This window comes from Cynocephalus volans, chromosome 11 (assembly GCF_027409185.1).
Source record: "Cynocephalus volans isolate mCynVol1 chromosome 11, mCynVol1.pri, whole genome shotgun sequence".
Lineage (NCBI taxonomy): Eukaryota > Metazoa > Chordata > Mammalia > Dermoptera > Cynocephalidae > Cynocephalus > Cynocephalus volans.
In genome coordinates this window covers 56,249,144-56,273,650 of record NC_084470.1, presented here as the reverse complement: position 1 = coordinate 56,273,650, position 24,507 = coordinate 56,249,144, and the positions used below count along the sequence as shown (strand labels likewise).

The following is a 24,507-nucleotide window of genomic DNA, read 5'->3' as shown; positions in this document are numbered from 1 at the left end:
CCTGTCCCTCCGAGGACCTCGGGACAGACTCATTCTCATTCACGGAGAATGAGAGTAGACTGAAAGCTGTAAGCCAGCCATCTTTCCCTCCCAGGGTCTTCCCTGCCCTGCCCTCTCCGCAATTGGCAGAGCTGCTACCCCAGTGGGACTCAGGCTATGGGGAAATCATGACCCCAATTATCCAGAACTGAAAAATGAAAAAAAACCTGACTCTTCTAAGAACAGGCTTTCTACCTAGCTCTCCTATGAGACACCTAAATCATTACTCAACAGAAGAATATAGCTACCTTCTTGCTGCCTCCAAACTCTGTGCAGAGAAAAAAAATTGAAGCCAGCAGTCTCTAAGAGTTTGTGGTTTTAAAAAAGAGAATAAAACAAAACCTGCAAGTTTGAAAAAAACATTCAGGAACATCTTCCATCCTATCCCAAGCCATGGCTGTGGCACAACCTGGCTGCTGGCTGGTACCGGGCGTGGGCTGTTAGGCGGCAGGGCTCAAATCTCCCCGAACATCAGGATCCCCTGGCTGGCTCATGAAAATGCTGCTCACGGGTCCCATGCCAGAGTTTCTGAGTCAGTAGTCTGGGAGGGGGCACTAGAATTTCCATTTCTAACCAGTTCCCAGGTGAGGGGATGCTGCTAGTCCAGGAACTGCACTTTGAGAACCACTGCTCTATAACCGTCTTCCATGACAATGTTTCACCTCTCGCAACTGCACACAAGAATTTACATTCACACACACACACAAGTTGAGAATCCCTGCCCTGACCACTGGTCATCAGATAGCCAGACCTGCCTGACCAAATACATACTGAACGCTCAGGGATGTGTGGAGACAGGCTCTAAAATCATACTGGAAACCCTTGAAATCCAGTTACAGCATTTCCCTTTTTTGAGAGCAGTCATGAGCAATACCACCCTGCTGCACCCTTCACACTTGGGTAACCCCCAGCTGCAAGAACTGCTTTCTGCCCAGGGATGCTTTCCAGTTTCTGAATCAGAAAAGCAGCTGAAAGAGAAAGCCAAAAAAAAAAAAAAAAAAAAAAAAAAAAAAAGGCAAGCCACTCAAGGAGAGTTACAGCATCTCTAGTGGAGATCATGTCCCTCAAGCTCAGGACCCATCACCCCCACCATGGGCAACTCCATCAGCCTCTAACTCACCAAAGTAATCAGCCTTCGGGTGAGCATCCATCTCTCGCTCCAGACGTTGGGTGAGGGCTTCTAATTTCAATTCGGCTGCTGAGGGTCCGAGCTCAGGGCCCGGGACAAGGGTCTGGCAGGGCAACCTCACCCTGGGAGAGCTGGGGCTCTCTGGGAGCACAGGTCCCAGACTACCATCAGGGGACCAGCCGGGGGGACCCTCTTTGCAAGATAACTCAGGCGGAGTGGACACCAATGGATGGACAAGGCTGGTGGAGCTGAGCTTGGCACCACTGCCAAGGTCTGTACAGCCAGGCTTAGGATCCAGCCCAGAGACCACTCTTGGCTGTGAACTGTCCATGCCAGCTGAAGTAAATGACAGGGCAGAACTAGAAAGGTAAGATTTGGGCCCATCCTGGAACCAGGGTTGAGACACCACAGTGGGTTTGGACATCATGCCTGAAACCTCATTCCCCAGCCCTGAGTTTGTTCTTGGAAGGGCTCCTTGACTAGGGCAGCTCAGAGCCAGGGATGCTGCAATAGAAGGGGTCCTGGTCTGAGCAGGCCCCAGTGTTGGAGCACCATTCTCCAAGCCTGGGGAAGGAAGGCCAGGGCTCACCCGCTGGGAGGAGGCAGTGGACCAAAGGCCTGCTGGCTTCTCACTGCTGCAGCCACCAAGGCCACCATCCTGGCTACCAAGACCACTCTCAAAAGACCTGCTGGCGCTCCGGGAGACCTGCGGCTGGTACAGGTGATGGTCCCCGCAGCGTATGGGCAGTGGTGGGTCACTCCCTGAGGCACAGGGCCACCCACTCCCTACACCCAGGCTGATGCTGGGGGATGCTCCTGGTTCATCTCCCCACTTTGGGCTTGCCAAGGAGAGGTTGTCATAATAGTCCCCGTGAGTGAGGCAGGAAGGATCCTCACAGAGGCCCGACTGGTGGAAAGCAGACATCTCAGAACTCGCTGGGATATCCCTGGAACCACAGTCCTGCTTTGTGCCATGGACATATGGCCTGGCCCTCTGCTCCTGTGGTGGGTACAAGGGCTGTCCAGCAGTGATGGCAGTGGCTGCCCCAGGTGCCACTGTCAAGGCAGCAAGAGGGGGCTTGGCAGCACCATCCATGGTCAGCTTGCTGCCCACACCAGCTTCCCGGTGAGGCTGTGGGCCCAGGCGGCCCCCACCATTGGTAGGGCCTCTGCTCCCCCTGGGCAGGGTCTCCTCCTGCAGGAGCTGTTGCTGCTGCTGGAGGTGGATTTTAGCCATCTTGGTGGCGAACACCCTGCGTGTTTCCTCAAATTCAGGGTTATTGCCTGCACCCTTGTCCACTCGGAAGAGCCCATCCTTAGAGGCCTCGTACATGTTCAGGTCCTCAATGAATTTACTGGCTTCCAGGCCCAGGTCGTCATACTTATCCATGTTGCTGGCAGGTGTCTGGGCCTAGCCCAAAGGCTGAGGGGAGCGGGGGGGCGGGGGGCGGAGAGAGATACTGGGAAAGGCAGGGACTCAAGTCCCACTCAGGACAGGTAAAGACTTCCACCTGGCCAGCGTGAGGGTCATTACCCCGGGACTTAGAGTCCAGCAGAAGTTGAGCCTCAAGGCCAGCTGAGTCAAGTTTGCTTCTCACTCCCTTTTCTCTCCGGGTGTCCACGTGGGGGCAGCTGCTGGCGCTTCGCTATCCCCGGCCTGCTCTGCGGAGTTCTTTTCTCTTTTTCAAATCATAAAAGTTAAAAGAGGCAAAAAAGAAAAGAAAAATTACATCCTCCTGAAGCAACCAAACTCGGAACTCCCCACCAAGGCAGCAGCCGCTGGCCTGGGGCGGGTAGAGCCAGCGCGGCCGGCCGGGAAAGTGAAGAGGCCGCCGGCCGGAGGCGCAGGCACGTCCCGGGCGTTCGATCCTCCCGCTGCTTCCTCGGGCCCCGGAGCTGTGATCCTGGCCGGCGCGGGGAGGGAGCGCGATCCGGGGGGCACGGGCGGCGGGGCCGCGGCAGGAAGGTCACGGCAGCCGGGGCCGGCGGCCCATTGTCCGATGGCGGCGGCGGCTCGGCGCGCGCGGGCCGGAGATCGGCGGGACGCGGAAGTGAGTGCGCCCGGAGCAGTCCCCGCCGCTCGCCTGCCGGCCGGACACGTCCCGGAGCCGCAGGGAGGCGGAGGCGGAGGCGGAGGGGGCGGCCGAGGGGCGGGGTCAGCGCGCGGGCGGGATCCGGGCCGGGCTGCGGCGCCCGGAGGCGTGTCCCGCGCGTCTACCCGCGCTCTAGCACCGGGATCGCGCGGGAGTCCCTCGCCGCCACTGCCGCCCGCCTGCGAGTACCGCACGGGACGGAGTTCGCCCCGCTCCCCGCTCAACCCGGCGCCACCCCTGGCAGCGCTGGGCGGGGGCCTCCGCGCCGAGACAACCGGGCGGCCTGGGTAGGCTGCGAGAGGGCCCGAGTCAGGCCACTTGAAGTTTGCGCGAAGTTTCGAGGGCGTGCGCTCCTCGCCCCGCCATGCCTCAGTTTCCAGGGTGGAGAGCCGATCCTGTGTGCGGCTTGAAACTGCCTATGCCCGGGCTGTGCCCGACGCTCGGCTTGCCCGAAAGGTACGATTGGAAATCTGGTGTGTCACCAGTGGCTGGCCCAACGTCCTCTTGGACAGGTAGGGAAACTGAGGCAGAGAGGGGGGAATGTCTAAGATGCCATGTGACCAGCAAAGCGTGGATGGGAGCCCAGTTCCTCTGAGAAAGGGGAAAAGGAAAAAGTCATGTTATGCCCCAGTGCGCGCGCGTTTGAGGTCCTCAGTGCAGCAATAATAACACGGACTCTTGGTAGGCCCGTTATTCACATGGGGGTTCCTGATCCCCAGGTAGATCCGCGCGACTCCTGGGCGCCCCCGCATGGCCCGGCACTCCCTACACCAGCTGCGAGGTGACCCTGGAGAGGTTTCAATTCCCACACAGCATCCAGAGTGATCCTAAGGCAATCCAGACCAGCCACTTCCTGCTTAAACCCTCAACGTTTACCCTGTATTTAGGTTGAAAGCCCCCCCCCCACCACTGCCTGACAGGCCTGACGGACCTGCCTCCCCTCCCTGATTTGAGGGACACCCCCCCCCCCCCCGACGCCCGTGCTCTAGCTGCAGGAGCTTTCTGGTGTCTGCCCAGAGCCTGCCCCGAACTTCTCGTTGGCTCATCTTTCCCATGCCTGCTGGAGTCACCTCCTACTAGAGGCCTTCCAGGAGCTATCCCTGTTTTTCTTTTTCAGCACCCTCTTTATTTCCTACTCACCTGATAACTATTTTAATAATTTATTTGTTTACATTCATTTTTTGTTTGGTTGGTTTTCCACCCCATTAGACCATAATTGTATAGCCAGTGCCTGATGTACCAACCAGTATAATAGAACTTAATGGTTGAATAAGTTTATTAGTGAATTTCTATCTGCCAGGGTTGTAACAAGGAACAAACAAGATAATATACATAAAAGTGCTTTGCATTCCGTAAATCCGAAGTGTGGTTCATGTACCAGTATACTCCACATCACTAGGGAGCTTGTTGAAAATGCAGAATCTCAGGCCCCACCCCCAACCTACTGAATCAGAATCTGAATTTTTAACTAGATTCCTGGGGAGTTTGCACAATAAAGACTGAGAAGCAGTGCCGTAAAGCACTGTACTAGGATGAGTATTTTCATTTAAAAAAAAAAAAACTTTTAATTAGTTTTATCTGCAAAAGTAATACATGTTTATGATAACAACTTTGAACAATACAGATATATACAAAATTTTTTAAAGTTGCCCACAATCCTCTTGATCAGAGGTAATCATTATTAAACAGCCCTTAGTTGTTCAGTAATAGTTATTAATTAATGATGGAGTTTGGATGTATTGTCCTCCCAGAACTCATGTGGAAATCTGGTCCCCAATGTGACAGTGTTGGGAGCTGTTTGAGTCATGGGGGTCGATCCCTCATGAAAGGGTTAATGCTCTCTCTGGGGGAGGGGGGATTAATGAGTGAGTTCTCACTCTATTAGTTCCCACCAAAGCTGGTTGTTTAAAAACCCTGGCATCTCCCCCTCTCTCTCTTGCTTCCTCTCGCTATGTGATCTGCTTGTACTTGCCGGCTGCCTGCCGCTTTCTGCCATGAGTAGAAGCAGCCTGAGGCCCATGCCAGATGCAGCTGTCCCAGAATCATAAGCAAATAAGCCTGTTCTTTGTGTTATAGCAACACAAACGGACTAATACAATAACTGGATTTACTCATAAACTGAGTAATTTGCTTATGAAATTTTTAGAAAAGTAGTTCTCAAAGTGTGATTCTGGAAAAAGCAGGAGCAGTGTTACCTAGAACTGATCTAGACCAGTGATTCCTAAACCTGAACATGCATCAGAGTTCCTTGGGAAGCTTGTTAAAATACTAGTTGCAGGACCCTACCCCCAGAGTTTCTAATTCATCAGGCCTAGGGTGGGGACTAAAAATTTGTACCCCTAACAAGTTACCAAAGTGATGATGATGCTGGTAGTTCAGGACCACACTTTAGGAACCATGAGGCACTGTGGCAATGGCCTTGGGTACACATAGGGGTGAGTATACCTGTCAGAGTGGAAGGCTGTGGCCCACTTTGCCTGTAGCTGACAAAGTCCTGGGAACATGTGGCCATCCCTGTGCAACATCTAGCAAGCCTGGAGCCAGCATCTAGGCTGTTCAGTTAGGACAACTGGGACCCTAGTGTAGGAGCCACAGACACCAGCAAGGCCCTCTTACAAATTAGTCTTCTCTTTTCATCTAGGCTTAGCACCCACCCAGCCCACAGTCCTTGGTACCCTCCTGCCACCCCCCACCTTGGCGCACCTGGAGTGTTCAGCCTTCCAGAGCTGTGAACTTTACTCCCTCCCACCCCCAGCCAGTCTAGAAACAGCTGCACCATCTTCATCAACTAAACACATACCTGAATCCACAGTCCCTGTATTTCCTGCCCCAACTGGCTTGTCCCCTCTTACAGTGGAGCACCTTACAGCTTTATAAAATAGCTTATAAAAGTGGTATCCCATGGACATCAAACCAAATACTATGCCCCTATGAAGGGTACTTAGAAAGGCTAGAAATGGCCAGGAGGCCATGGATGTTTTACTGATGCTGTTTAAGACTTAAGAGAAAGAGATCTTTTAAATTCTGTGCACAACATTTAGAATCCCAGCCATAGTTATTTAATATAGGTTTTGTCTTTTTCATATGCTTGGAAACACCTGTTCATTAACATCTCAAAAAATGTGTTCATACTTGCACACCAGTTGTTTAAAAAGCAAAATACTGAAGAGCTCTTTTTTTTTTTTTTTTCGGGATCAAACTCTAGACCTTGTTATTAGCGCCATGCTCTAACCAACTGAGCTAACCAGCGAGCCCCAATATTTTTATCAGAGTATGGATGGTTTTGTTTCAGTGTTTACCAATAATGTTTTGTTTTGTTCAATGAGAAATGTTCAGTGTTCTATTTTTATCAGTGTCTTAGTTCATTAGGGCTGTGATAACAGAATATCATAGAGTGGGTGGCTTATAAACAACAGAAATTTATTTCTAACAGTTCCGAAGGCTGGGAAGTTCAGGGTGGAGATGCCGACCAATTCAGTGTCTGGTGAGGGCCTGCTTTCTGGTTCACAGATGGTGCCTTCTTGCTATGGAAGGGTGACTGAGCTCTCTCATGCCTCTTTTATGTTTTTTGTTTGTTTTTTAAGTTTTCAGACTTAATTTCATGGTGATTGACACAGACACTCACTGGAGTTAGTAAGGTGACGCCATGTGGCTCCCTCCAGCCCCGGTACCAGCCCCAGCACGGGGAGGGTCAGGGCAGCCCCCCTACCAGCTTTATCTGGTCTTGCTCCCAAGAGGACTGGGTTGGGGGTTGGGAGGTGAAGGGATTGAATGGGACATTGCAATTTAAGGCATTTCTGGCTTTGCAGTCATCTCTGGCACCCCTGTACCACCCCTTCACCGTACGTGGTCAGGCTGGCCCCTGGTCATTCTCAGACAAGGATAGTCACCCGTTACGCTGGAACTGGAGTGAGGGTTTGCTACAAGGCCGCCCTCAGCTGCTCTCAGGTCAGGACAGGAAAGACGACAGCCCCACCACTCCAGAAGTCAAATAAAATCAATGCTGGACACTCAGGAAGGCAGGGGATGGACGTCAGCCACAGCACCCATAGTGGCCATTCTCTCTTGGGGCTGTTCATGGGGTCTGCTGTGGAGGGGAAGGGCATGGTGCATTCAGGGCCAGCTGAGGGTCAGGGCACCCTGGATGAGCTGGGCCTGGCCTCTGCTCACCAGCACCCTGGAATGGGTGGACACAGCTAAGAGGAGGGTCTGTGCGGCCCCACAGTAACATTGTTCCTAAGTCACAGTATTAGCACAGGAGGCCCAGGCTGGGCTGGCCCTGGGGTCCAGGCTGGCCAAGGGTAAGGCTGTGCAGCCCACTGCACACACAAGAGGGAGGAGCAGTGCAGGTGGAAACCTAGAAAGGCCCAATGGGGCATGCATGGAGGACGGGCCCCATCAAACTCCAGCAGTGCCTTCCCACTCTGGGACATAGGACTCGTCACATGGAGTGTGGGTGACATGGGAGCAGGGTCTGCCAGGGGACACAAGGGACCAACATAGGTGGACACAGGGGGACACACAGTGTACAGGGTGGCAACTCGGCACCCTGAGGCAGAGGGCACATTCTGAGGCTGCAGTCTGGCCCATGCCCTCCACGTGGCTACATCACCCCAAGAGTACTTGTCACCAGGTTTGTCCTTGCAGCATGGCTGCCTGGAAGGAAGGGAAGCCAGGTCTGCAGTCCCTCCAGCCAACAAAAAGTAACAAGTTTTCAAAAATAGAAAATAATTGCAGCAGGTTGGGCAGTGGGCGGTGGGTTCCAGTGCCAGCTCAAGTGGTGGGGCAGGGCCGCAGCTCTGGCCTGGTGACAGCATCCTCCAGCAGGTGCAGAGGGTGCTGGCCCACCACCAGACCCACAGGCAGCCCAGGAAGCCTGTGCCATGGGACTTGTGCAGGATCTGGCCCAGGGGCAGTTTCTGCAGGCTCCAGAGCCACAGGGCTCTGTCTCTGTCCAGCTGCATGGTATCCAGCAGGGAGAAGCCAGTCACAGGGGCCTTGCTGCCCTCCTGAAGAGAACCTTCTCTCTGCTCCCTGTGTACTCTGACCTTTAACTACCAGTTGGTCTTGACCAGCACAGGGGGGCACAGTCCAGGATGGCCAGCGCCACGTAGTCCGCCCACTCGTGGCCTGGCCGCTGCACAGCACCAGCCCGTGTGGCCTCAGTGCGCAGGCTCAATTCAGAGCTGCTGCTCTGCGGCACCTTCTTGCTCTCTGCCACAGCACTGAGAACTGGATGTAGGTTCGCCCATCAAAGGCCAGTGCATCCAGGTCCCCCACCAACTTCTCAGCCAGCCCCTTCTCACAGGCCTCTTTTATAAGGATACTAATCTCATTTATGAGGGGCCACCCTCATGACCGAGTCACCTCCCAAAGGCCACACCTTCTAATACCATCACCTTGGAGGGTAGGATTTCAACATAAGAATTGGAGTGGGGGGGAAGGTGCATAAGAAGTATTCCGTCCGTATCAACCAGTAAAGCATGGAGCCATTCCAGGGCAGTGATCATTCCCTCGCATGGCCCTGCCTCTGTAACAGGTGCCATTAGCAAGGTACAGCTTTCCTTTAGTCTTAGAGTCCGTTTTCACAAGCACATAGATGTAAAAACTGCCTGCCACGTGGACACACTCATGGAATGTGAAATTTTCAGCTCGACCTGCCCAGAATCTTAGTAACATCAATTAGATCATGTCCCTCACCAGCTCCCAACCCTCCAGCAGTCCTGAACCACACTTGCAATAAGACCGTCCCTTTGGCCCTGTGTGATCTGGCCTTGCCACCTCTGCCACCTCCAACCACACTGACTTCCTCACTGTTCCTTGCCCTTGCCCTTACCATGCATTCATTTACTCACTGAACAAATGTCACTGAGCACCTGTGATGCCCTTGGGCCTTCTTTCCAGGTGATGGGAATGTGGCAATCGGCGAAATAGATAAACACCCCTGTCCTATTTGGACTTCCATTCCAGCATGTGTAGATGGGGAGGGTGAACAGTAAACAAAACAGCTACATGCCTTATAGAATATATTAGAAGGGGATGAGAGCCATGGAGAAGAATGGAGCAGGGAAGAGGACTAAGGAGGGATGCAATTTTAAACACAAAGATCAGAGAAGGTCTCACTGAGAAAGTGACACCTGAGCAAAGACAGGAAGAACACATGGGAGACAGCCATCTAAAGAACTCTTTCCAGGAGTCGTGTTGGGTAAAGCAGAGGAGCGGGAGGAGTGCCATCAAGACAGGGTTTTGTAATTTCTTTAAAATATGGGAGATGGCAGGGCATGTTCAATGCTGATGGGAGCAATCCAGTGAGGTACGGGCTGGGGGAGGAGCCTTGCTGAGGAAGGAGGGAGAGGACAGAGTTTCTGGAGTGACATCCTTGAGTAGCAGAGAGGGCCAGGATTCCAATGCACATTTCATCCATGGTAACAGGGAGGAAGGATTTGGGCAAGAATCAGGTAGGTGAGCACATAAGGTGTTGGACTCAGCGTGGTAGCTCTTCTGATCGCTTTGATTTTGTCAGGGAACTAGGAAGGAAGGAGGCTAGCCAGTGAGGCTGGCAAAGTTGCTCTTAGGAACTGGCCGTCTGGAGGAGTGGAAGAGTGAATGGCCCAGGCAAGCATGAGGCTTCCCTGCACTCCCCGTGCCCCACCCCGAGATGCTGGGCATGAGTTTCAGTGAGGCCAGCCAGCACTGTGGCAGGTTTTTCTCTAGCCGAGGTTCAGCTGCACAGATGTGGGTGTGGAGTAGGTGGAGAGTTGGGTCTAACCAGGGCTGGCCTTTGCCAAGCGAGGACAACGAATCTAGAGTGGGCAAGGGAGTTGCCATCTCCTCTGCCTAGAACCTGCTCCCCCAGATATCCACGTGCCTCCCTCTCTTACAGTCCCCAGGTCTCTACTGAATCGTCACTTCCTTGGGAAGTCCTTTCCAACACCTGTCTCTCCATCCGTGTTCCTACCAGACACACAGTAAACATCCATTTCATTGTTTGCTTTCTCTTCACTAGAATGCAAATCTCACAGGGCTATGAATCTCTGACCATTTGGTTAATTGTAGTAACCTAGGACCCAGAATAGTGCCTGTCACATGGTAGGGGCCTCCAAGAGGTGTGGTAAATGAGTGAATGAATTGCACCAGAAAAGGGAGCACAGGTGTAGCTATCTATAGGCAGAAAAAATTAATTGGTCTTAATGGTGACCCAGACTTGGAGAAACAAAGAATGGAGGCTGTATTATCACATTTGTAATTCTGGATGTCTCTGCCAACCTTCTGTAGATCTTGTGATTATCTTGTACCAAATACTTGATCTACATCATATTCAAGGAATATTCGTGATATAGCTTAGTCAAGAGTATGACTACATATAAATGTGTGTGTGTGTTTGAATGTGTAAAAGATATTTGACTTAAGAATATTTGCATGCATACATATATATTTCTCATATAGGTGTGTATAAAGAATTGTTGACTAAAGGGCATTTGAAAAACCCTACTCCAATAGACAGTGGACAGTAAACAGTGCTCAGGCAGCCTATGAATTATGAATTAGCAGGGACTCATGAAGCAAAGAGCCCCTGTGTTGGGACACAGCCTTGCTTATTTTGCAATAAACTGAAAGGGCCTTTCTGTTGCTTTTGCTTGGCTATAGGAAATGTCCCTGCACACAATGCTATGTGTGTCTCAAAGATGTAGGGCCACTTCAAGGAGGGCTCTGAAAAGAATCTTTATACTTCATCTAGATGGATGAAGAATTAAGAACCAAGGTCCCTTGGGGCTCTTTCCATCCCACTGATGCCCAGAGCAGCCCAGGAAAGCCTGGCCCCTCCAGATCTGTTTCCCGGACATTGGGCTTCTCTGGCCCCAGGTTTCCCTGTGGAATTGCCTCATGAATGGAGAAAAGCAGGTGCGATGAAGGCCCTTTCCTGGTGCTTGTAATGAGCCTTTGTCTCATGATTTTCTGCCTGGAAAGCTGCCCAGGCCAGACACGGGTATTAGGACCATGACCTTGCACTATGTGTGGCCTCTGCCAGGCTGCTGGAGCCCACTGTCTTCGCCAGTCCAAGTCCTGCACCCCAGCCCTTCAGCCACACAAGCAGACCCAGCTGGAGGCATGTGCCTGGCCACAGGCCCTGCAGGGCTCCCCACACACCCACAGGGAAGGGAGGCTGCCCACAGGCCCTGGGCCAGCCCCTCCCAGGGCCATCTGCTCAGAGAGCAGGAAAGATGATTAACGGGACACAATGAACTGGAGTGTTGCTTTCTGAATCGGCCCCAGTCTCTGACTTACTTTTTTTTTTTTTTTTAATAACACATGTATATAGCTTAAAATTCGAAAGGTGCAAATGAGCTGAAAAGAAGCCATCCTTCCCACCCCTGAGCCCCAGCCAACCAGTGCTTCCTCCAGAGCCAGCCACTGTCACGAATTACCAAAATACATGGGTGTGTACCTTCCTTTTTTTTTTTTAAACACAGAAAGTAAAAGTGTACTTACCCCTTGCTTTTTGCACTTAACAGTATTCTTGGATATCTTTTCACATCATTTCACATGCAGCTGCCTTGTTCTTTTTGAGGGCTAATATTTCTCCCTTTGGGTGAGTCATGAATTATTTAACCAGGCTCCTATTGACAGACATCTAGGCTGCTTCCCTGTTTTTGCTATTACATATACTGTAGCAATGGATGACTTATAAACCACTTCACACCTGTGCAAGCATAGCTGTAGGATAGACACCCATGAGTTAGGTTTATTCTCAAGAACTTCACAATGCTGCTGAAATGACTTGGATTTCTTCATGGGCACCAAGGACGTCTGCCTTGCTCTCCCCTGATTACCATCTCAGCAGCGGTCAGTGTCAGAACCATTGATTGGTCATAACAAGATCAACAATGTCATAGTACCTACTCTGCACCCAGCACCATTTTATACACTTTGCAAATTACAGTGTTTAATCCTCCCAACAACTCATGAGGCACATTCTGTTATCCACTCCTTCATACAGATCAGGAAACAGGTACAGGGAGGTTAGGAACTGTCCTAATATTCCACAGCTAGGAAGTGGTGGATCTGGGACTTAAATCCAAGCAGCCTGGCTCTAAGCTACACCACCTCTCATAACAAAATGATCTGAGCAATTGCTTGGCTACAGAAGCCCCCAGAGCTGCTTCCAGAGTGTGTTTTATCAGTGGATGCTTGCCTGCAAAGCTCAAATGTGAACCATTTTGAGAAATGACCTCACCCATCCAATGCCAAAGGATGGACATAGAGACACGAGGTACAGTGAAGCAAGACTTTAATAACAGCCTTGCAAGGTCCGGGCGTCTGTGAATGGGAACAGGCACACCCAAAACGGTTACATCAAGCAATTTATTCCCTAGTGTGCAAGTCTCTCCCCCAGTTCCTCGTTGGCTGAGTACTATGGAGTGCACAATCTTCCCAAATGTCATCTAAGTTTTATTACTTCCTTATAAGGCATGTACTGTTCCCTTCCCTGTGGTGGAAAGGGGTGGGTTCAGGACAAGCCCTTAAAAAAGGCCCGCCAGAAGTCCTGAGGAGGAAGAAGAACCAGGAAGTAAGAAGAACAAGCTGACAGCCACCCTCTTGAGAAGTCCCCATAGGGAAAGTGCACTTTCAGAGGTTATCACACCACAAGTTAGTCAAGCGACCCTTGTTAAGCTATTCTTGACAATGAATTATTTAGGCTGTTTTCCCACACCATGTCTGCTGTTTCCATCACTATGTGCCCTAATGGAGGCCGGACTAGACTATAGGCTCTGTGAGGGCAAGGACCAGGTCTGTGTGGTCTACTCTGCACAGTGCTCTACTCATTATTGTTGTATAAATGAATGCATTTTTCTGGCATCTGTCCAGTATGAGGATCTGAACCCTTGACCTTGGTATTATGACACCACGCTCTAATCAACTTAGCTCACCGGCTAGCCCATGAATGAATATTGTATTAGATAATAAAAACACTGATAATAGTTGATATTTACCAAGTACTAACCATTTGCCACACATTATCTCATTTAATCCTCACAACAGCTCTCTGAGATAAATCCCATTATTACTTCCATTTTACAAATGGAGAAAGGGAGATTCAGAGAGGTTAATTGCCTAAGCACACATGGCTGGTAAGCAGGAGAGTGAGGATTTAAAACCTGGATGTCTGCTGTCTGTCCTGAGTGATGTCTGAGGTCCTGTCTGCACCTAAGTTTGTAAATCCATGAATTTCCCACCGAAACTGACCTCCATTGGGTGCAACCTGAAAGAAATAGCCATGTCTTTTTTTTAAAATTTGTGATAGAAATGTGTTATATAGAAAGGATATAGTATGTTTGATTTTCATCACTTGAACACCCCTCTAACTTGGACCCAGATCAAGAAATAGAACATGGCCAGCATTCTAGAAGCCCCCGTGGCCTACCATTTTTCCCAAGGATAACCACTATCCTGACTTCCAAAAGCATAGATTAGTTTTGCCTATTTCTCTTTTTCATATAAATGGAATCACACGGTATGTGTTATTTTGGGTCTGTCTTCTTTTGTTCAACATGGTGTTTGTGAGATTCATCTACATTGTTGGGTGTCATCAGAGTGAGTCCATTTTTATTGCTGTATTCCATTGTGTGAGTAAACCACATGTTGGTATTCCACTGTACAGGCATTTGGGTGGTTCTCACTTTGGAGCTATTTTGAATAGTGGGGCTATGAACATTCCAGGACAGGCCCATTGGTGAACCAATGTAGGCATGAGAGTGGAATTCCTGGGTCATAGGGTATTGATAGGTGCAAGGTGCAGACCCTGCCAACCAGGGCTCCAAGGGGGTGATACGGTTATGCTCCACCCACCAGCAGCGCAGGAGAATTCTGGCCACATCCTTACCAGCACTTCACATCATCTGTCTTTTCATTTTAACTGTCTGGCCAGGGAGAAGAGGTATCCCACTGGGATTTAATCTGATTTCTCTGCTAATGAAGAAAATTGACCTCTCCAAATCTCTAAGAAGGTCAGAAAACAAAGCCATTGCAGAACTACTGGATTTCTTTCTTTCTGAAAAGTCACTGAAATAAATCTTCCATCTGTTTTTAGAATATGTGGTGAGATCCGCCTTTCCCTTGAGATATGGCCAGTAAAGCCCTGAGCTCAGGACGGACTGGCTCAGACCAATTCTCAGTCCCTTCCATGCCTCCTCTCTCCCCTCTATGAATGAGTTAGGAACCCCCAGATAGCAAAAAAAAACATACAAAGAAGACTTGTATTCCCACCCTCTTTGTCAGGCAGTTGCATTTCGTCAGACCAGCACTTCTATCAAGGTCATGTCCACATAGAACCAGCTAGCAGAGCTTCTGCTAATCCAGCTTTGTCACTTGGGCTTAAAAACGCCCCATATCAACCATGTCACTGAACCAGACAGAACCAGACTTTCGTCTCTGACAGCAAAACTAGAGAGGACTTTGCTATACAAGATTCCTTCTGCCCTACTGATCCTTGCTTTGAGCAGTTGTTTTGATCCATCAAAAACAAAACAAAACGGGGCTGGCCGGTTAGCTCACTTGGGAGAGCGTGGTGCTGGTAACACCAAGGTCACAGGTTCGGACACCGACCAGCTGCCAAAAACAAAACAAACAAAAGACAAAGACATTTGAAACAATCAAAATTCAGATGTGCCAAAACGAACAACTGGTGTCAGTGTCAGGAGGGCAGAAATATGGCAGTTCTAGAACCTGGAGATGAGATACCCATGAGAGGCAGACAAAGGGGTTGAACAGAAAACCACAGTCACTGCATGGTGCTTCGAACTTTACAAGTTACTAATTGGTCAGTTGTCCACAGCCCTCATGGTAGGGGCTACCCCCATTTTATAGAAACTGAAGTTCAGAGAGGTCATGTCATTTGCCTAAGGTAGCACAGCCTGTTGGTGGGGAAGCTGGTAGGCAGACCCAGCTCCTTTCGACACCAAGAACCCCACTTTTAAACCTTCAGCCCTCTAACAAGTCCCAGAAAGCAGCCTCAGGAGCTGACTCATCAGGAGTTAAACACCCAGCCCCACCTTTGGGACTGGCATAGAGAGAGAGGAAATGCCCACGGCACACACTACCAACTGAGCACTGACCGCAGAGCCGTATGACACCAGGTGTTGTGGAGCATGGGAAGCAGAAAAGGCTCCCCTCCTCTGCTGGACCACTTCAGAAACAGACATCTTACAGAGCACGCGTGTAGACCGTGCCCAGCTGTTTCACTCCTGCAGCTCTCCCCAGGGAAGTTTATGTACTAGGAGACAGGTACAGAATTTTCATAGCAGTCCCATGCGTGATAGCAGAATCCTGCAGACAGCCCCAAAGCCCACAGAAGGTAGAATGGGTGAATATATGTGTATATTCCGTTCACCCACTTTATGAACTCTGTGCATTACTGTGGGTGCATCGTAATGACCCAGAAGACTGCTTATAGCAAGAGACTTTTTATAAAGTTCAGAAACAAGCAAAACTATAAGGAAATATAAAGGAATGATGTAAAAAATAAACTTCAGGTATTGGTTACCTCCTTGTGTTACTGGAGAGGGGAACACATGAGCTTTAACAATGAGGGGAATATTCCATTTCTTAAGTTGAATATGATTTTTAATGTTATGCTTCACAACCTACATATGTGATGTAATTATACGTATCAAATATTTCCTAATTAAAATTTTTAAATAATTATTTATCATGTTGAAGGAGTATCATGTTGAGAGTTTAGTGTTAAGACTGGTTATCCTGAAGGCAGGGGAAAGGGTCTGGGGGAGACTTGCACTTACACAACTTCATACCCGCATCCCACTGTGAGCCACACTGCCAGAATTGTGTAGTGAAAGTTATTTTTTTTTCAATTCTATAATCATGCTATGAACATGGAAGTTTTATATGAATGTGGGTGTGTTAAACATACCAGCTTGTTGATAGAACTTGGATGTGTTGTCCCCGCCAAAACTCATGTGGAAATCTGATCCCCAATGTGGCAGTGTTGGGAGGTTTTTGAGTCATGGGTGCAGATCCTTCATGAATGGATTAATGCTCTTCCTGGGGGAGGGGAACCTGAGTGAGATCTTACTCTATTAGTTCCCGTGAGAGTTGGTTGTTTAAAGACCCTGGCACCGCCCCTCTCTCTCTCTTGCTTCCTCTCGCCATGTGATCTGCTTGTACCCGCCGGCTCCCTGCCATTTTCCGCCATGAGTAGAAGCAGCCTGAGGCCCATGCCAGATGCAGCTGTCCCAGAATCATAAGCCAAATAAATCTCTTTTCTTTATAAATTACCAAGTCTCAGGTATTCTGTTATAGCAACACAAAACGGACTAATACACTTGTAAAATGTAAATATTTAAAATATACCACAAGGGTTGGCCGGTTAGCTCAGTTGGTTAGAACATAGTGTTGATAACACCAAGGTCAAGGGTTTGAATCCCCATAAGGGCCAGCCACCAAGAAAAAAACCCAAAATATAAAATACACTACAAATTTTGAACTACATTTTGATTTTACTTATCTTCATATATACCGGGAGTCTCAACAAATCAAAGCAGCTGAGACCTCTCTTGGTCTTCCTGGGGTCTAGGACAGAGGGAGCCTAAAAGAGTATGTATCCGTTTTGTCCAGCCCTGTCCTTGGAAAGAGAATCTATCATGCTGGGTCAGGCTGAGGGAAAGATTTGCAGCATGAACACAAGGACCCCAGTGGGACAGAGAGGGTTCATCCAGGCTGTCCAAGACTGGCATTCTGTCCTGTGCCTCTAGGAAGCTTTGTTGTTGCTGCTGCTGCTGCTAAAAATTCTCCAGGCCTTGTTTGTGAGATCAGCTGTTGGAAGTCAATGAGATCTCCAATTTCACTAAGCAAATGCATTTTGTGATCCATGGGGCTCCGATTTTGCAGACCATATTTGAATATAAGTATATGATCTTTATATATATTTATCTCAAGTATAAGAAAACATGTTTTCTGATGCCAAAAATAGTATCATTTTAGTTGACAACAATTGGAAAGCATGGCAAATATATAGAAGAAAATCAAAGCCAGTCACCAAAAGCAAAGACAGAGTTAAGGTCTGAGTGGTTTATTTGGGATAACACCTGTGAGAAATAAAGGGGTGGAGGGAGCAGAATTAGGCAGGAGAGCCTACAGCCTGCAGATGCTGAGGGCGTACGGAGGAGGATCGGGTAGGAGGAGCTCAGGCTGCAGTGCAGCTATGGGAGAGTTTTGGCCAACCCAACATGGAGCTCCAGTGCAAAGACTGCTGGGAAGTAGCCTGTACTGGGCAGAAATGACCAGGCCCTAGCACCCCCCTAGGCTCAGTCACTGCCAGGGCTGCTGGGAGAAGGTGGCTTCAGCTTCCCTGCTGCTGCTCATCACGAAGGTATTGCAGCTGGCTCCTCTTGGCAGGTGCTCTGAGGGAGATCTGAGTGGCACTTTTCCATGGCCACCGTATGTGTGTGTGTCTGTGTGTGTGTGTGTGTGCGCACATGCATTTGTACATGGATGTATGTACAGTTTTTGTTTTACAAAGTTATAATCCTATTGTACGTACTACTTGGCAGTGTAATTTTCTTCCACTTCCAATAATTATTTCACTGAGTACACGGGCACATATTATTAGATAATTCTTTCAAAGTTATGGTCCATGGTTGAGTTAGGGTACTAAGATTTCTGGAATGATTTGCTAAATTTTGTGAAAAATCATATATGAGCATTTTCCCAGAGGGTGCTGGTAGTTTTTGGCACATCTTCTAAGGGATCCAGAAAAGATTCAGAACCACTAATGTAAAGCATGGTTTATGGCAGTGGCACACCATGATTTATAAAACCAGTCCCCTACTATTGATTGGTTTCCAATTCCTGGCCATAATGAACACTGACGTTCATAAGTCTTAGCACAATATGATTATTGCCTTGGGATAAATTACTACAGGAACAATGTTGAGTCAAAAGGAATGTGCCTCATCTTTAAGGCCTTTAATATTATTGCCAGATATACCTGGTGCCTGGAAATAGTGAGCTTTAGTTGGAGGAACAGAAAATCCTGCTGGTTGAAACAGCCTAGCCCCTATGATGTTTTTATACCCTTTATCTCCTACAGAGTGTTGGTGGGCATTATTATCCCATTTCATGTATGAGTCTCAGAGAGGTTGACTAACATGCCCATCATCACACTGGGTCTAAACTGGGATTCAAACTCAGATCTGTCTGGTTCCAAAGAGGCTGGACTAGGGGGAAGTTTTTTCATAAAGAGGTAGCCCCCATTATTTAACCATCAATAGGCTGAGTCTTCAAATACTTCCTTTCTGTATTATTTATGATCCTTTTGATTGAAAGTGACAGGGCCCATCTCAACCTAGCTTAAGGAAAAAGGAAGTTGATGACAGTATATGGCTGCTATGGGTCAAATGTGGTCTCCAAAAGTTCATGTGTTGGAAACTTGATCTCCATTATAACAGTGTTAAGAGGGTGGTAAATCCTATTATGGAAATTGAAAGGTGGGACCTGTAAGAGGTGATTAGATTGTGAGGACTGTGCCCTTGGGAAAGGATTGATCCATTCATGGAGAAATGGGCCTGGTTCTGATGGCTTTATAAGGACAGTGAGTGAGATAGTTAATTCTCTCTTGCTCATCTCATTCTTCCTATGTGACACCCTGGTTACCACAGGATCCCGTAGAGCATTTCCACAGAGAAGGTGGCCCTCACCAGATGTGTTCCCTGGACCATGGACTTCCCAGCCTCCCAAACTGTAATAAATAAACCTGTTTTCTTATAAATGACCCAGTTTCAGGTATTCTGTTATAAGCAACAGAAATAGACCAATACAATGGGCTTGTGTCATGCAGCCCAAGGCCAGGAATACAGCTGGTGCCAGGAGTATGAGGAAAGGTGATCAGTTGGGGTGCACTGGCTTCTCAGGCTGCATGGGGACAATCTTGAACTCCTAAGTCCTGCCTGTTAGAGTCCAGGCACTCATACAAAGATTGACTCTACTTCTTCTGTCCCACATCCACATTCCTGGGAAGGATCTCTGATTGGCCCAGCTTGAGTCAGGCGACCATTTCTAGCTCAATCACCGCTGCAGGGGGTGGATTGCCCTGCATTAAAGCAGGAGCTCCAAACACTTAAGTATTCTACACAACCAGAGAGAGGAAATGCCATGACTCCTAAAATTTGCTCTGGAAGGGAAAGAATAGGATTTTTTATGGCTCCTCTTCAGCTCACAAAGTAGCCTTTTGGGAGAGAAGCACGTGTTCCTGACATTGGGCTCCACCCAAGAATTTGGCAGGAGATATGTGTAGCCGCAAGAGAACAAGTGTCATTTAATCTAATTGCTCAGCCAGTTCTTTGTGTTGCTAACAGAGAAGCCAGGTGGCACTTTGGCCTAGAAAAACAATCAGTCTTTTGGTTACAAACAGCCCTCCCTCAACCACTAACACAATCATGTTGCTCATGTTCTAGAAGGAGATTAAGAAAAGGGGGAGTTAACAGGTCTCCATAAAAGAGAATCATAGAGATTTTCTGGCAGCCTCTTAGGGAAGTGACATAGGGCAGGAGAAGATGTAAGCTTGAGACATGCCAGGCACCCAGGCACTGGAGGAGCATTCCTATAGAGGGAGGGTAGTATCTCAGTTGTGGGCAAGCAGGGCCCGTGTGGCTGGAGTACAGAGAGCACTGGGATAGTAGGGGTGGTGGGCTGACCTGGGCAGGGGCTGAGGCAGGGGGTGTCTCACCACTCATTACTGGGCTTGACGTTGTGGATCAGTGAGAAGGAAAGGAAATGACCTGAGCTAAGCTCTGAAAAGATGGCCATGGTTGCCATGTTAAGAATGGACTTGGGAGTAGGATTGACTGTGTCAACCTAAATAACAACAGAGAGAGAGGCCCTCCAAATAAATGAGTTTATTCGAGAATGAATGATAGGAAATTGAAATCCAGAAATACACATTCCATGGTGAACCATGGGGGGCCATAGGTGTATCCAGGGAGGCAAAGGAAGGCAAAATGAGGAAGGTTATATAAGTTGTGTTGGGAAAATAGAATAGTTTGGTCAGGGCCCTCACCTCGGGTCTAGTTGGGTGTGGTTCTGCATTCTTTGTAAGCAAATTGTGTGTGTGTGTGTGTGTGTGTGTGTGTAGTTAGTGCTCATACATGCCGATGTATCTTTTTAGTTTTGTTGCTATTCTTGTGTTCTTTAGAGAGAGAGAGAGGAGTTTGAGCGAAGCAGGCAGGTGGGCATCTGCTTTGGGCATCTGCCCCACACAGCCATGCTTTCCAACCTATGGCTCCAAGGACCTTTTGGCCAGTTACCTAGCTCATAGACCTGCATGAAGGGGTCTGGTGATCCAGCCTGGCGTATGAAGGGTTTGTGATTCAGTCTGTGAATGGGCTTGAGGAGTCTGGGAGTTCCAGACCCAGCCCTAGCTCAACAATCGGCCCAGTCAGTGCAGGATTACCAGCAGGTAAAAGAGCCCAACAACTGGTGTGGTTGCCTAGCTTTAGGACTGGCATCATGAACAGGATTAAGAGTGCTACAATTGGTGATGTTGACAGGATTCCAGGCCTTAGCCTTGGCTCCACATTTGGCATAGTCTGTGGCAGGATGCTGAGCAGGTACAGGAGCCAAAAGACCCTGGAGAAGGAGGAAATGTGGCTACTTGTGAATATGCCTTGCCCTATGGCCACTTTCCTGTTGACTGGAATCTGGTTGCTGCACACTGTACTGCAAGGCAGCACAGACCAGGTACTACAGCGCAAAACCCCTTGGGAAGGGGAGGAAATGTGGCTGTCCTTGAGCATGTGGTGCCTGCTGGCCAATTTTCTGCTGACAGGAGCCTGGCTGCTGATCACTGTGCTGCAGACTGATCGAGACTTGCGGCAGAAAGCAGAGTCCTTGGAAGCATGGATGAATGTCCTGGAGGACAACATGCAGTGAATTGCCACTCCTGCCTATCACACCAGGGAAGACAATCAACCCAGTGGTGAGTTGGGGGCAACTATGCGTCTCCAGGCACAACCTGTTGTGCACGAGAAATTGAGACGTAAAGCAGCAGAAACAGGGAGAGCCCCTGGCAGCTCCAACTATGAGACCTAGGGGTGGATGGTATAACGTGCTCTAGAGACGATGCAGTAAGTGCATGTTGCTTTTGTCTGAACACAAAAAGCTCAGAGGGTGCCACTTAAACCCAATGGCCAGCTGGGTTTTGTAAAACCTGAGAAAAGAGTGCTGCATGCAGATGGGCAAGATGACCCAAGGACGGGTGTCCCTGCAGAATTTCAAGTATGTTTTCACCTGGTGAAAAGGTGGAAAAGTTAGTCTCCATTACTACGAGCCTGTCTCTGTGACAGCAGTTACAGGATAGCTGCAGACATGCACAGTGGCAGGGAAGCCACTCCTTGATGGACTGGGAAAATGCAGCTGTTTGAACTGTGGGTGAATGCTGCAAAATTGCCTGAGACTGAGTGAGTAGCTGGTGTAAGCTGAGCTGACTGAAGTACTTCAAAAGCCAGAATATAAAAGGGAGGCAGAGCATAAAGATTTGGAAAATTTGCAGCCTGGCCATGAGGTAAAATAGTAGAGAGTGGGAGAATAATGCAAGAGTGAAGCAGATAAACTGTTTGCTAAAGACATTATCTTGAAGGTGAGGCAGCCAGATGCTAAGAGCCAAGACAATGGGGAAAAAAGCCATAAATGCATTTGAGAAGTCTGGAAGGGTGCCCCACCCATCACAGGCCCTGAGGGCATTTGAGAAGTTCGGGAGAGCACCCCTCCCATCCTAGGAGAACTGAGTTGTCTGGGAGGACAGACCTGAGGTGTCATTGCCCTCGGCAAACTGCTCCTTGCATCCCAGCTGCTCTGGTTGGAGCAATCCTGCTTCAGCGCCTCCAAAGAAAAAAGACAAAAACCCTGGTGGCATTCACATTGTGTTAAGTTTGCAGGCCAGCAGTATGTGAAAGCAGTGGAGGCATGGCAGCCTCAATCTAGATTTCAGAAGATACATGGAAAAGTTTGGGAACTCAGGCAGAGACCTGCTGCAGGGGTGGAGCTGCTGTGGAGATCATCTATGGAGCAGGAGCAGAAAAGTGGGGTCAGTGTCCCCACAGACAACCCCTACTGAGGAAATGTCTAGTGGAGCCAGGATAGCGGGATTGCCACCAGGAGCCCAGAACCATGGGGCTGCTGGCAACATGAAGTGCTGGCCTGGAAAAGCCACAGGCAACAGGACATCTCAATGGACTGCACCTGGTGGAGCTGTAGGTACAAGGTTGCCCAACGCTTTGGGGGTCCAGGTGCCCCAGTGTGCTTCACATTTGCCCTGTTTGGGTTTCGGATTTGTTTGGGGACCATTTTTCCATTCTATTTCTCCCTTCTGGAATGGGAATGTGTACCCAATGTCTGTCTCACTGTATCTTGAGAGTAGATAAACTTGTTTTTGACTCTTTACAGGTTCACGGCTGGAAGGACTTTTGCTTTTGGTCTTAGAGGAGACTTTGGACTTTTGAGTTGGTGCCGCAACAAGCTAAAGACTTTTGGGACTGGGATGGAATGTGTAGTATGTAAATGTAAGGGTCATTTATCCTCCCTAAGGGAACATCACAGAAGATTATGAACACATAGATTGTATGACGAGGACCCTGAAGGGGTGGATTGTTGGGAAAATAGAATAGTTTGGTCAGGGCCTTCGCCTCGGGTCCAGTTGGTGGAAGCAAATCGTGTGTGTGTGTGTGTGTGTGTGTGTGTGTGTGTGTGCGCGCGCGTGTGTGTGCGTGCGTGCGTGCGCAATGTGTCTTTTTAGTTTTGTTGCTATTCTTGTGTTCTTGAGAGAGAGAGAGAGAGAGGAGTTTGAGTGAAGCAGGCAGGTGGGTGTCTGCCTCGGGCGTCCACCCTGCGTGGCCATGCTTTCCAACCTATGGCTCCAAGGACCTTTTGGCTGGTGACCTAGCTCATAGACCTGTGTGAAGGGGTCTGGTGACCCAGCCTGTTGGGTGTGGGGTCTGGCAACCCAGACTGGCATATGAAGGGTTTGTGACCCAGTCTATGAATGGGCTTGAGGGATCTGGGAGCTCCAGACCCAGCCCTAGCTCAACAATCGGCCTAGTCAGTGCAGGATTACCAGCAGGTAAAAGAGCCCGACAATTGCCGTGGTTGCCTAGCTTTACGACTGGCATCACGAACAGGATTAAGAGTGCTACAATTGGCGATGTCAACCGGATTCCAGACATCACCCTTGTCTCCACAGTTATTTTGAAATAATTATCCTTGGCTATAAGGGTCAAAAAAAAGGGTGGCATTTGTCCAAGGTTGGACAGGCAGTTACTGGACAGACATCCTTGCAGAAGTATTCTTTGTGTAAAGATATGGAAGCCTTTGTGCAAGGTTGTGGTTCTCAGATAGTTTGTAATAGTTTTTACGTAGGCATGTGTGCATGAGAGCCCTCTTTTATGGTCTCTCAACTCCATTTTGTTAGGGATTGGCATAAGTGACTTCATTTTAATTCTGACAAATTTCACAGCTGCCAAGGGGGAAGCCAGCTGTGATGTCTGACACCAAATGTGTGGTTTTTCCAAGCATTTCTCCAATTCTCTAACACCAACTGGGTATCCAACTGAGACAGAATAGGAACTAGACTCGGGCTCCCCTCACCCCTGACTACAAAGGGCTGAGGCAAGCTGCCTCCCAACCATAGGAATCCAACGCATACCCAGATGAAGAGAAGGGGCTAAGCCATGTATCTTAAGCAATGTCTTACAGGAATGTGGGAACAGGATGTTTACACAAAGGAGAAGACCCAGCTGTGAGAACCAGACCAAACCAGCCTGTCCCAAGACGGACTCCAGTACTGACCCTTCACCAACTTTCCCCCTCATTATAATACTAAAAATCATGCCCAGGGGTGGAGATTTAACATGCTAATGAGACATGAGATGCATGAAGAAGCATGACCTCCAAGTGCGCAAGCACCAAGAAATCCCCACCTCCACCTGCTTAGACGTCACCCCATCCCACCCAAGCCCCTTTAAAACTTTCTCCGTCCTCCCCCTTGGGAAGCAGCTCGAGGAAACCTCCCTTTGCACTACCTCCTTTGTGCCCAGGATAAACTCTGCAAAATCCTTGCTTGTGTGCACTGACTGACTCTGTGTTAATTTCTATTACACTTGGAGTCAAAGAACCTGGTCCTGTATGTAACACAGCAATCCGATTCAATTCTGACACTATCCAGACTTAGCACAGATCCTA

At 49.0% G+C, this 24,507-nt stretch overlaps 1 protein-coding gene and 1 long non-coding RNA gene across 2 annotated transcripts in view; one reads left to right on the top strand and one right to left on the bottom strand.

Moving 5' to 3' along the window:
• The window catches only part of LIMD1 (LIM domain containing 1), a 65,008-nt gene extending 61,768 nt beyond the window's left edge, over nucleotides 1-3,240 (bottom strand). Inside the window, exon 1 of the mRNA XM_063114748.1 lies at nucleotides 1,160-3,240. Coding sequence (XP_062970818.1) covers nucleotides 1,160-2,558 — 1,399 coding nt within the window. The 5' untranslated portion in view covers nucleotides 2,559-3,240. The remainder of the gene's footprint in view (nucleotides 1-1,159) is intronic.
• Nucleotides 3,241-3,661: 421 nt separating this feature from the next.
• LOC134390385 (uncharacterized) lies at nucleotides 3,662-22,811 on the top strand. Its single transcript, XR_010024858.1, has 3 exons — nucleotides 3,662-3,773; nucleotides 21,101-21,250; nucleotides 22,717-22,811. It is a non-coding gene; the product is annotated as an uncharacterized LOC134390385 (long non-coding RNA).
• Nucleotides 22,812-24,507: the final 1,696 nt, after the last annotated feature.